This window comes from Oryzias latipes, chromosome 5 (genome assembly GCF_002234675.1).
Source record: "Oryzias latipes chromosome 5, ASM223467v1".
NCBI classification, from domain to species: domain Eukaryota; kingdom Metazoa; phylum Chordata; class Actinopteri; order Beloniformes; family Adrianichthyidae; genus Oryzias; species Oryzias latipes.
Window position 1 is genome coordinate 19,257,484 of NC_019863.2, and position 13,191 is coordinate 19,270,674.

The 13,191-nt window shown below is 40.4% G+C and overlaps 2 protein-coding genes across 2 annotated transcripts; one reads left to right on the forward strand and one right to left on the reverse strand.

Moving 5' to 3' along the window:
- Positions 1-620: 620 nt before the first annotated feature.
- mkrn2 (makorin ring finger protein 2) lies at positions 621-7,448 on the reverse strand. Its single transcript, XM_004068996.4, has 10 exons — positions 7,326-7,448; positions 5,790-5,918; positions 5,576-5,688; positions 5,359-5,484; positions 5,099-5,277; positions 4,951-5,016; positions 4,732-4,880; positions 2,848-2,958; positions 2,634-2,778; positions 621-2,556 (listed from the first exon to the last, which is right to left on the reverse strand). Exons 1-10 carry the CDS (start codon positions 7,349-7,351, stop codon positions 2,389-2,391), a joined length of 1,212 nt encoding a protein of 403 aa, XP_004069044.3. The 5' UTR covers positions 7,352-7,448; the 3' UTR covers positions 621-2,388.
- Positions 7,449-9,026: 1,578 nt separating this feature from the next.
- On the forward strand, positions 9,027-13,119 carry mkrn2os (MKRN2 opposite strand). Its single transcript, XM_004068997.4, has 4 exons — positions 9,027-9,416; positions 10,895-10,944; positions 11,080-11,248; positions 11,318-13,119. The coding sequence occupies exons 1-4, from the start codon at positions 9,214-9,216 to the stop codon at positions 11,538-11,540; spliced, it is 645 nt and encodes a 214-aa protein (XP_004069045.1). The 5' UTR covers positions 9,027-9,213; the 3' UTR covers positions 11,541-13,119.
- Positions 13,120-13,191: the final 72 nt, after the last annotated feature.

A 13,191-nucleotide genomic window follows, 5' to 3' on the forward strand; every position in this document is an offset into this window, starting at 1 on the left:
CTCAACATACTGTCCCTGACCTCTACTAGAGAAGATAAACTCAAAATCTTCATGCTGACAAAACATGAAGTCTTTATGTTAAGCTTCTTAAAAACATAAAAGGTAGAAAACATCAGAGTTAAAAGTTATTCTCCTGCTACTTTCCAAAAGGCAGTAAACAAAGAACAATCCTGTTTAATTGCTAAGTTTATGTTTGCTTTATAGCAAAGTCTCAAAAGCATCCCGTCAGTAAAACACAATCCTCCTTCACAAACCTCAGTGGCATTTTAAAGAGATAAAGTGAGTTTAGAAGATGGATGGATGGATGGATGGATGGATGGATGGATGGATGGATGGATGGATGGATGGATGGATGGATGGATGGATGGATGGATGGATGGATGGATGGATGGATGGATGGATGGTCTGCATGTGGAGGGAAGTTAAAGGAAAATCTTGTTATAAATGGGTGGAAATAAAGGTTGTGTGATGTCGTGTTATTTCCAAATGACAGTTTGTGTTCATTTGTTGTAGCGGTGGGTGACATGTTAATGTCATTGTCAGCTGCTTACTTTGATTCTTCTCAATTGCTTGAGAACAACTGAACTCCGAAATGAACTTTTCAAACTTCAAAAACTAAACAGGTTGGCATGAAGGTTTTATTTGATTGAGGTCAATCATGAAACAATAAATGGAGGGTTGTCAAACAAACCAGTCAATGACTATATATGAGTCCATTCTTTTTTCTTGATGGCATTTTCTGTCTCCGTTTATTTATTATTTTCTGTAGGAGTGGGAGGCTGTCTGTCTATTTCTCTTGGTCGATTTTTCCTTAATTGTCTGGAGCACCTGATTGGGTAAAGATCTGCGAAGGCAACGTGCAAATGTTGGAACACACCCCCAGCAAGCAGCAAAAGAACAGAGAACTGGTTTTTCTATACAGTTTATATAGGCTAAATAGTTCGTTCTTTTTTCTTTTTTTGGTATATTTATTACTAATAATTTTTATTCCTGGGATTATTGTGAGAGTTTTTGAACCGTTGAGGCATTTAATTTGTTTTTCTTTCCATCATGTTACATACATTTAAAATTCTCCAGACTGGGGTGTAACTCTATAGCTGACCTGCATTTACAGATTTGTTTTATCCCCATGTTTAGGAGAACCTGAATAGTACATGTCCCACATTTTAAATTCCCTTTTTTTTCCTCCTAAGTCCATTTTAAGGACTCTGAAAAACTTTTATTGCTGCAGACTTTGCAGAATGAGCACAAGGAAGATGAACAGTGACGGTGAAAAGGTACATTCCATTTCTTTTTACAGTTTCGGCAGTCAGGTTGTTCAAACAGGAGCTATATTTAAAAATACACCATTAAATTGTGGGTAAATAAGCTTGAAAGTACAGATGGTGAACCACAAATAAATCAACATGGTTCTTAAAATGTTCTATAACTGATGATTTTTTTCTTTTATTATCCTCTAAAAGGTTCTTTAGCTTCATGTCCTAAAACATAATTGACAATAAACAGTAGATCTCATGTCAGGGAGCATGATGCGTTTGTCTGGTGCAATCAGAGAAAAACAAATCGAATCTGACAAAGGGAGGAGAAAAGATGCTAACTGCAACGGTAACAATGCAATGAAGAAACTGGGAATCTGACCCTGAATTTGAGATGTCCCACCACATTCTAGAATCATTCCAAATCTCTGTCCAGAAGTTAATATTTCTGACATGAAAACCTGCCCACATGGTTCTGGTTCTTCTCATCAGATCAAATATCAAAATATAGTTTAAAGACTTCAGGATATGCTGGAGGTTTGTGAAGCTAAAATAATCTAATTTTCAACTAAAATTGTGCATGAAAAAAGGTGCCCCTCTCCTACCAAACATAAACTACCTTCTGGTTCCAGTTTACAGCTCCTGTTGACCAAACAGGTATGGAGTGGTTTTTGCCTTGACCCAGCAAATGGCTGGTGCCAATAGAAAGCCAGTTTATGATAATGTATTGTTGTTCAGGTATATCTCAATCTTTTCAGATATTCACATTCAGATTCATCACTATCCTATGTGGCCAGATGGTGGAACAGCTGCTAATGTTTCTTCTAGAGCCACAAGGGGCAGTAAGGAGCTACTCAAGTGAACATCAATGCAGTCTGAAGGATAAATTCATAAACAGGTGGCTACAGCATGGTTGTGCTCACTGCACTTGTTGCAGGTACAGCTTTCACTCAGGCATGGGAATAAATGTATAAATTTCACACCAAAGTCCCACGGCACAATGATTCTGTGTTAACTTGTAAGTACAATACATAAAACATTTTATGTCATAAACAAGCTCACACAGCCTAATTTTTTAAAGCATTAGTCCTGATGTGCCACAGGTTTCCATGGTGACAAGGAAAGGCAGCCTTTACTGGTGTGACGGGGCTGGAGGGTCTGGTCCCTCCTGGCCTGGCCCTGACATCTGCATGAAAAGCTCTTGCAGCTCAGCGATGTCATCATCCATGGGGGGCAAAGGTGGGCCTGAATGCTGTTCGCGCTCTTCGATGAAATCCCAAAGGCGGACGTTATTCATGAACTAAACACAAGGAACCAAAGCTACATTAATAGACTACAAACCCCAGAAGCTAAGAGCACACAGGAGCAGCTTGTTACCCGGATGTTCCCTTCAGAGCTCAGCTGTTTCCGAGGCCGATCCGGTTCTGCTCGGGTTCCGTCTGGGAAGGCGTGAAGATACAAGCACTTTCCCCCAAAGGGACACGAGCCGCGGCCCTGATCAAAGTACTTACAGGCCTTTTTGCTGCAAAGACACAGTCATCAAAGATCAATGGCTTACATGAAGTGAGCGTGGCACAGGCAAGAAGCTTACCTGACACCGGACTTGAAGAGCTCTATTAGGTGATCCTTCTCGTCTTGGTCTTCCACCCAGTACACCGAAGGAATTACAAACTCTGAGACCACCCGACATTCTGGACAAGATCTAATGTGCAGAGTGAAGCAATGGTCAAAACATGCAAACCTCTCAAGACTTCAATACACCCTGCAGTTCTGAAAGGCTGATGAAGCTATGAGTGATTATTTAGAACCAAGACTTTACTTAGATCGACAACTTGAATGAGACCCAGAACCCATCAGAATAGGTCAAGATCACATCAAACCACTGATGCAACAGAAACCTGATGATGGGCCATGTTTGAAGATGTAGCTACAGTATGTCAGCTGGTTGAAACTGTAGGATACACTTGTGTTGATACTTCCAAGTTATGACTGATCAAACACATTCGAAAAGAGTATTTAGCAGTGAGTGAAGCAGGAAGAAGTGGGTAACAAGCAAGGTGGTAGTTGTAAATAACTAAGACTGGGCAACCATACTTCTGTCAAAGTTGAAAAGTTGTAAGACCCAACTAATCAAATCGCCTCCTGAACTCCAGCCTCAGATCTAGGACCATGCTACCAGTCTAGTACCAGCTAAACGTAAAAGATTCAAACAGACACAATCATGACAACATGACAACTAGTAAGTCCAATGAGTGGGCTTCTCATCAAAGTCAACTTGAACTAATGTATCTGCTTCTGAAGATGGCACAACAGACTTCGTCGTTGTAGCTGTAGCTGGTGTAGCGCCTGGTGGACTTAGCATGCTAACATAAATGTTCTCAGGGTTTTTTCATTATTTTAGATTTTTTTGAACTTCAAACTTTAAAAAGTGTGTTTCTTTCACACAAGGATATACCCTCTCACCTTGGTTCAGATGTGCAGGTAATGCAATAAAGTTTCAACCAATTTAACTTAGTTTACATTCACATGGCACACTTGGTAAAGAAAAATTAAGAGAGAAGCAGACTAAATGCATGAAAAAAATCTGCAGTTCCAAGAGCTGCTCGTTTGAGGTCAGTAATCAAACTGGAAATTAAAGGAAGCAAAAATAAGAAAACTGGATAGCCCCCAAACAATAATGTATTAATTCATACCTGTATCTCCTAGCTACACCCTACTTACAGAGCAGAAGTTGTCTAACGTACTCATGATTTCTGCATTTTCTCAATATTTAAGCTGTTATGATTTTTTTTTTAATTTGTCAGCACTTCTGACAACTCCTAACTTTGGCTCATGTTTGTTTTTTGTCAGTGGATCATTCACACTCGGGCAAACTAGGGTCTTTTTTTCTAAAGAGAAAAAGGGTTTACCTGTTTGAGTCACACTAAAGTTTGGGGGAGCTTTTAAATCTGCTAAACCAAGAGGAACATGGGATGAAATGAAGCCTGGTGCGAATCACCTGCCAGTGTGAATGTGCCCCTAAAAACTATAGACATAAACATGAGATTTTTTTTGTTAAAAGGTGAAACATTTTCAATAATAAAGACACTAAATATTTGATTAGAATTCTTTAGAACCTTGGTAGAATAGCGGGCTGAATGTTATTCTCAATTTTCTTTCCAGTTCAGTTTAGATTCATATAATCATGATTTTACAATCATATACTGTTCAGGTCAAAATTAAAATTTAAAAGCAATTTTATTTTGTTATAATGAAACAAGTTTGACTTTTTTTAATCAAATTGTTAAAACAATTGTGGACTATCATTTATAAAACAAAATTTAACTGAATCTACTTTGAAATGATTTGGATCTATAGGTTTCACAAATAAATACTGTACATTGTAAAGTAGAATATATTTTCTCGGTTTTACTGTGAATCAGAATCATAACAGACGACCCCAGACCCTTTCCTGAAACCTGCATGCCATTCTCACTTTATGATCTTGTTACAGAAGCTTCTGGTGCAGCGCCACTGTCGGATGCAACCCAGGCAGAAGACGTGACAGCAGGAGGACAAGATGCCGAACCTCCGGTCTGACGGATTCGCCTTCTGTACCACCACCTCCATGCAGATCGAGCACACCTGGATAAAAACAGCGAGGGTCAGGGCTGCCACCATCACAGAAACCATTTCTGGGACTGAGTGCACCCACCTTGTCCTGGCTAAGCTGAGCTGCAAAGGCTTTTTCCATGTCAGCCTCAAATGCAAGGAGACATGTCTGCAGACAGGAACAAAAAATGAAGCAGTTTCAAAACAGACAGTCAGACAGGATGAAGAAAAACAAAAACTAACATGCACACCTTCTCGTGTGCTCTCCTCTGCTCAGGGTCATAGGGATGTAGCGCCTGCAGTCCACACACATCACACTGGTCGCCATGGAGATATGTACAAGTATCTTCATAAAAGCAATGTCCATTTGCGGCATATGGGCACAGAGGGGCGAACTCTCGCAAAGCATTAGCCATTGTCGGCTGAGACGCTAAAAACACAGGAAAAAATCTGTTACTGATGGCATTGCACAAAACCACCAGCCAAACAAATGAGTGTGTTTGTGCCTCACCTTGATCCTGTGTGGAGGTGTCAAGCCCAGTTCTGATAGCATCCACGTAAGACTGTGGAGCTGCCGCTGCTGCCAAGAAATCTAGACCGTCTGCTGAGCCTCCAAACGCACCATCAGGACCCAGAGCTGCAGGAAGAGGTGGCATTTGAGGTGAGGAAGATGTCTGCACCCTGAGTTCATCTGTTCGTGTTTTAGGGCAAAGCAGCTGGCACCCCACCTCTGTCCCTCAAGACAAGCGCCCTCCTCCCTTCTCCTCGGCCAGCTCTGCTTCCACTGGGGGTCTCCTCTGAAGTACTCCCCCCTCTGGATGAAGGTTTGATGTGATCATACCTAAAAATAAAACACACAAATTGTGCTTGTGTCCCGAAGACGATCTTTGGCTTGCCGGCTGAACAAAACTTTTTAGAAGAAACAGGTGGGTGCGGTCTCACCTGCAGCGCTCCCCATAGGCACAAACTCCTCTCTGGTAGAACTTGCAGATGGTGGAGGGTTTACTGTTGGTTAAGTCATGAGAAAACAGACACCTGCTGCCCTCTCTGCATACACCATGGATAAAATATCTGCAACAAAAAACAACAATGAACCCTGCTGACATGTTTAGTTTAGCAGCAAGTAACCATAGCGATGAATCGTCTTCTTCTCCATCTTTTTGATCCTCTATTCTTTTGCTCTCTCAAGAAGTTTTACGATTAGGGTCAGGTTAATACGTGCAACCAACAACAGCATTTAGCCTACGACGCACTAATAATACGTGCAGGCAATGCATGTGCATCTTCCATCATTTTTTGCGCTTGGTCGCATGTAAACACATGCAAATAACATCTGCTTTTCTCTATACATCTGTCAGAACAATTTGAGTTTCTGAAAAAAGCGATCAGATCAAACCAAGCAGTTTGTCTTTTTATTCTTGAAAGTATACTGTATTTAGCTAAAAATCAGATGTATCCTTGTCTTTCTCACTGTCTTTATATTATTGCTTATTCACCCAATTAATGTTTTGCTTTGTCTTTTGCTCTGTGAAAGCAACTATGATTACTTTCAGGATCAACCGGCATGAGTTTTTTTTTTTCCAGTGTTGTTTTAAGAGTGTTTATTTTGTGCCATATATTAAAAGTAAACATTCATATTGTTTGTTTGCAATAATCGTCTCCATAAAAGATAAATATATTTCTATTTTACACCTGTGGGGATGATTTTTTTGCAATTAAAAGCTATGTCAGGCAGGGTAAGCTGCGTCAGGAAGGGCTTCCAGCGTAAAAAGTCGGCCAAAACACCTGTTTGATTCAGCGAAGGCTGATTCACTGTGGCGACCCCTGGGGGGATATGCCAAAAGGTGACCAACAACAAATAAGGTTCTATTGAAAATCAATTCTATGTAAAGTTTAAGAGTTTACAAAAAATGTGGTTACAGATTAAAATGTGTCTCGCTTTGTCTCATAGGAATGATACTGTGAGCAATGAAATTACACTTTTTTCCGTTTTCACAAATCAGAAACATGTTATTTATAAAATGTAACAGGATTTTCACTTTTTCAGTCTGGTAAACTCATTTCTTCCTTGAGTTTACCTAAATATTTTTGGACTTTCGTTAAATATTGGGGGATTCATTCCCTGTAGTCATAAATAATAATGGACCATTGATGTATACATTTGAACATCCAGAAGGCAGCGCCTCACCTGCTGACCGTTGCTATGGTAACGCGTGAGCCTCACCCTAAAACCACACAAAAACTGGCATCATCATCACCAATAGATTCGTGAAGTGTCCTCCCACTTGAGCTGTGGCGCTCCTCTGATTTTTATCAGGTCAACCAACCAGGTGAGTCCAAACTAGTTCGAACCTCGGAGCTAACAGCTAAAAACATTAGCACGAAGAAGAAAGCGCGTGCGCAGTACCCTGAGTCAGGTCCGGACAGCAAGCCGAACGGACGAGTGACCGACAGACGGGCAGAGAACCGCACACTTACCTACATGTCACCTGTCTGGTGCTCATCTTCCTCGCGGTCTTCAGACTTTGCAGTCGGAGTTGTGTTTGGTGTTCCCTTCTAAACACTCCGATAGGGAGCAGCAGACAACGAAGGTCAGTTCCGGCTGCCATGGAGCATCAGCACCCCATGTGGACGACCTGACCATGAAAATGATGTCATCGTGTGACAGAGTCATTCAGAGAGACAAAAAATACGATGGACAATAAAGAAGACCAAAATATGCTCAACAAAACCTTTTTTCTTATCTTGTCAATTTCCGTGAGATCAGTGGCATTTGGAGTCAGAAAAACACTTTTTGTCTATTACTGCTTATTATGCCCTGTCCTATTTTATTGTTTCTGATGTTTCTTGCTGACCAGAATAATGACAAGAAGAGAGAGGAGTTTTGTGGCCAAATAGATGCTCTGTTTAGCTAAAAATGATCCATGTGTAGCATATGTTGCATTTGAAATTTAATGGATATCTGTGTTTAGTTAAACAACTTTTGCTCACGGGACTATAGTATTTTTAACAGATAATGACTAAACTGAATAATTTCTCTTTTTTTTTCATCTTCATTTTTCCTGCTATCTTGCTATTTAAGTCCTATTTGAGGAACAAATGCTGCCTTTATGATCTTGTGGGAAAAACAGGAAATCCTTTTTGACAGACAGAGATCACTTTGTTGCAGAAGTTTTTGCATGTGTGCTTGATTATTTCCATACCAACTGTGTTTCTTGTGACATTAGGAATGGGGTTGCACAGGGAAGCTTTTTTCTGTGATAGCAAAAATAAAACAACTAAATGCAACCCGATTGCATACTACTTTCATCAAAGTCTTATATGTTTATTATCTGGTGAGATTAAACAATGTGTGCTCTGACAAGGACACTGACTCCATCATACTTACATTTTAGCTGTGGGACAAGATGGTAAGGGTCTAATTTGAAGCATAGTTTTGAATAAAAACTGTTTCTTCTTTTTCAAGTTAATTTTTTATGACATCTTTCATCCATAAAAAAAAACGTTTAATATGTCTTGACTATTCCTTCAGAAATATTTTTCAAACATAGCCTATTTCTGGTTCAAACATAGAAGATGAGGATGGTGCTGCTATTATATTATTTTTCTTCTCTCTTTTTTTATAAGCAAGTTCCAGTGTTAAAAAAATAAATAAATAACAAATTCAGTAAAATTGGTCATTTTGGTTTCAGCATAAACTACCTTCCTGAAACCTTCCTGGGGAGATTCTGTGACATTTGTCCACAAAAGAAAGTCTGTCTCAGACTCACCTGAGCTGTCAGATCAGATCTCTTGTGAGATGGAAAAAGTGTCCACTGACCAGTCACATCTCTGTTCTACTACTCATACAGGTTTTCATTTTAAAATTTACCTGAAAATTGTTTTAATAATTCAATCTTTAATCATGACTCTGCACCATTAGGAGATGTAGCTCCTCCACAGATAAAAACAAAAAGAAAGTTTTAATGTAAACGTACACATTTTAAAACCTAGTTCAGACTTTTCAGATTTTTTTGTATTAGTTTCATTTGTTTTCTCAGTTGACATCCTATTTTGTCAGACACTTTCCTCCAGACCAACACTGTTGGTTTCCATGACAACAATAGGCACACATTCCAAAGGTCAATGTTCAGAGGTAAACAGACACAGGTGGGGCAGATCACATGACCGTTTTATAGTAGTTTGGCACCTGATTGGCTGGAGCCAGGTACAAAGCTATCGTATGAAAGGCTGTGACCAAGCAACTGTGTGAGGGGGAGGAGCCAAGTAAGGAAGAAAGAATTGGGAGTCAAGGGTGGGGGCAAAAAGAGCTGAGGGTAGATGAGTCTGACAGAAGCAGTTGAGTCGAGAAGAAAAAGGAGAGGAGATGGAGCCCAGTGTGATCCGACTGAGTCACTGCCAGAAGGACATCTTCTGCTTCTCTGTTCCGGAACAGTGCCCGAGCTGCGGTGATGAGCTGAGGGGGAGCAGACTGCAGGAGGCACCGGTCAGCCTGCCCTCCCCCTTTACCAATGGCCACAAGAGCTCCTGCTGCCTCCTGATTGCACCTGCACATGACAACCACACCAGGTAAGAGCGATCATGAATAAAGAAGCATACAGAGAACTGATGTGTTTACCCAGAGGGTCATTCAGAAGCAGTTTAGACAGAAACATGTGGGATTGGTGTGGAAGACAAATAAAGACAGGCCACTTCCTAGGTCCAGTAGTCATCATCTGTGATAATATAAAACAAAAAAAACAACAAGAGTTGATGACTAAACCTTAGGAAAAGGATTGTGTGTTAATAGACACAATGTCCCAAAATTCAGCCTTGGGGAACCAGTATCCCCATTGACTCTATAAAATGAAGTTCAGTGATGCTTGGCTCAGATAAGCTCCGTTTTTTAGACTTGAATATCCATGTCAGCGAGTAAAGGATGTGGTTTATTGTGTCAGACTGTGCAGAGAACTCAGGTAAGTGAAGACGTTGGCGTCTCAATGCAGAAACCAGAACGATCTGGATCAAGATCAGAAATCAGAGACCTGCTCGGAAACTAGCCTTTAAACATCATTCGATAGGAGGGATAGGAGCGGAAGAAGTGAAACTGGTTGCAAGTATTTTGCTTTAGCAGATTCTAAGACATGCCAAGGTGCAACCTGAGCCACCGGAGGTTCAGATGTCACCTGCACACCTGCTTAAGATTAAAAAGGCAGACCTTACTAAGGTGACTGTCCGTGAGTCAGAGCTCAACTGGTAAAGACCAACACTAACATTTACCAATGCTGTATGAGCACAAGGGAGGATACAAGGTTTTTTGTTTCTTTTTAAAGATTTGAAGACAAGGTTGGAGTTGTGAAGAACCACTTGTACGTGTGGCTGTGTTTCCTTAACTCTCACTGTGAAAAAGGAGTTTAAATCTCCTTTTAAATAGATGCTATATTTTGTGTGGGGGGGGGGTTTATATACAATATTTTTCAACAAAAAAGACACAAATCATGCAGCCGATTCGAAAACCATGTCATACACACAAACATACTGTTTATAAGAAAAGAACCCTCTCCATTCCCCTGTTGTAGGCTAACCCATTTCCCCATTATCCTTTTCAGTATTTGTTTCAACACACCTGTTTTCATTGAGTCTGTTTAGGGGTTACTTTCTTTAAATGTTTGTATGTGTAAAAAAGGCAGCAAGTTTTGAAACAAAAGCTTCTTGCACTTGGTTTACTAACTGGATTTCATCTATCAAATGGGCAAAAATAAATGTGTGTACTGTAACCCACCTACAACATCACCAAACACCTCACAATCCTTTCAACTTCATTGCTGGACAACACCTTACACCCCAGCATCCAGAGCTTTGTTAGCAAGGTGCATTATATCAAGTTGGTATCAAGTAACACAGATGACACCGTGGTCTGCTATGATGTGTCAGCCCTTCTGATCTACATCCCCACTGCGGAAACCACAGAAATGGTGAGGACAAGACTGGAAAAACATACAGCCCCATCTAACAGAACCAATCTGACACATGTATATAACCAGTTCATCCTACTGTGTGTTATATAGCGACTTCAATGGGACTTCAGATCTGCACACTGGGATCTCCAATACAAAAGGTAAAACTTGTTTTTGGGGAGTCCAACTTCTCTTCTCTGGAATTCTGCTGGCTGCTGTGAAGACAAGAGCACAGTTAAATTGTTTTGGAAGCTGTCCCTCATGCCTGCAGCTCACCTTTGGGTACCTGTGTGCAGGAGTGGTGTACAACTACACCCAGAATGGGGTGCAGAAAGAACAGAGAGGCTGGGAGCGCTGCATCAACATCCCTTTGGTCCGACCAGACATGTTCCACCTGTTGGCTCAGTGGGATCAGTACTTGGAGCGCTTCTCAGAGGGACCCATGTGGGACCCTGTGTGGCACAGGTAACTCACAGGTGACACAGTCAACACAGGTGATGCCAGTCAAAGCCCCTACCCACCTTTGTCTTCCAGATTCCATGAAGACGACCACAACTGCTTCAGCTTCTGCCTGCAGTTTCTAAATACCGTCCTGACAGTGGAGGGTTGCAGCTCCCTGAGCAAAGAGGATTTCACTCGCTGCTTCATCTTGCCAAGGATGAAGAGGGTGTCAAAATATACCACACTGGTCCAACACATCGAGAAACACCAGTTCTACATGGTGGACCGACCGCAGGCAGCAGAACCCAGTAGCTAAAGTGGCCTGACCTTTGACCCAATGAAAACAGACCCACTAGACTAAGGGTGAATTCAGACTGGACACATTTGGTTTGTTTTAAGTGAACCAGATTTCATTCCTGGATAATCCGGAACAAATTTTCAGTCTGAATACACCCAGGTGGACCCTGGTCCAGGACCAGACACCGCTCTCTGACCCATCTTTGGAGGGGGTCTTGGTTCATTTCCAATCGGACCAAGCTTTGGTTTGCTCTGGGATTCCTCAGTCTGAATACAATCCGTCCTCTGAGCGGAACAACTGAACCAAAACAGCCCCCATAGCTGACGTAAACAGAGTAGGAATGAAGGAACCGATGAGCTGCGAAGAAATGTGAAGCAATGATTGTCATGTTATCAAAGAGGGAAAAAAAGAGTCCAACTGTTTACTTGTTACGTTTGTTTTAACTCAGCTGAAAATGCGTCTTACATGCTTTTCTGTGTGGTTACGCGGCATGCACCCGGCGGTGCTGTAACGTCACCATAAAAAATACCTTGTAATTCCTTAACAGAATTTACTTTAAAACTATGCCATGAAACCAGAACAATGAGACACAGCACTCATTGAAATTTGGTTGGATGTATGCAGGCTCATTAAAACACTTTTCAACGTGACACACATTGCTTCTTATACTGTTTTCCCAACAAGAACAAAGGATTTGAATCTGAATACACCCTTAGCGGTCACACTGACACAAGTTCTGAATGATATATTGCTTTCCAGCAGCAGTACGGATCAGAACAAATCAAAACTGGCTCATAAACCATTCAGTACATAAACTTTATTCTTTTAAAACGCACTTCTTAAACCAGAAGATTTTCACCCAGTTTGTCTCCATCTGCAGAGACGACACCCCGACATAAAACATAAAGTCGTAAACATAATTGGGATTTTTTTTTTTTCTCCAACATGTTTCTTTTTTATTGGTGTTTAAAACTAAATGTTGATGGATGTCTGTTTTATTTATTCGTTCAATGAAGCAATAACAAAACAAACATGTATCAGAACTGTGCAGATACAGTAAGTGTGGAGGGATTCCTCAGAGTGGTTTTATTGTTGCTAAAGATCATTTTGCCTTTTGTTTTGTTTTGTTTTTTCTTGTTTTTTTAATTTTATTTTGCACAATATTTAAACATTTATCTTGTATTGTTGTTCACCTTTCGGTTTATTGAAAATGAGCAGGATTTTTCTGCTCATTTTTATGTCTGACAAAACAACACAGGAGATAAAGACATGTATACACAAACATGAGCAGAAATGACAAAATACAAGTTCAAGCAAACACATGGCTGATTTAAAAGATTTCATGAGGCATTTATTAAGGCACAGTAAAATTTTCTTGAAGGATGTGCAAAATTGTCTGACCTCTGCTGGTTTATTAATGTGTAACATAGAGGATGGAACTAGTAATAATTTTACATTTTTGACAAATTCTGGAAATGAATATTTTTGTTTCAGTTTGGTGTGATGTATTACACTTATCCCATGTTCAGTGGAGCATTTATTGTTGTTTTTAAATTAGTTTGTGGTAAAAACTAAATAAAACCAACTAGGAAACCTGTATAGTTTCCTTTCAATTTCATTCATAGTCATTATTGTAGACAAGCAAACTTTAGGGAATCATGGACTGTTT

Coding starts and splice junctions, on each gene's coding strand:
- mkrn2os (XM_004068997.4), top strand. CDS start 9,214: ATGGAGCCCAGTGTGATCCGACTGAGTCACTGCCAGAAGGACATCTTC. Junction 10,945..11,079: donor TGGGATCTCCAATACAAAAG/GTAAAACTTGTT, acceptor ACCTGTGTGCAG/GAGTGGTGTACAACTACACC. Junction 11,249..11,317: donor TGGGACCCTGTGTGGCACAG/GTAACTCACAGG, acceptor TTTGTCTTCCAG/ATTCCATGAAGACGACCACA.
- mkrn2 (XM_004068996.4), bottom strand. CDS start 7,351: ATGAGCACCAGACAGGTGACATGTAG. Junction 5,485..5,575: donor GCTTGTCTTGAGGGACAGAG/GTGGGGTGCCAG, acceptor CTCTTCCTGCAG/CTCTGGGTCCTGATGGTGCG. Junction 5,278..5,358: donor CACCTCCACACAGGATCAAG/GTGAGGCACAAA, acceptor CTGTGTTTTTAG/CGTCTCAGCCGACAATGGCT.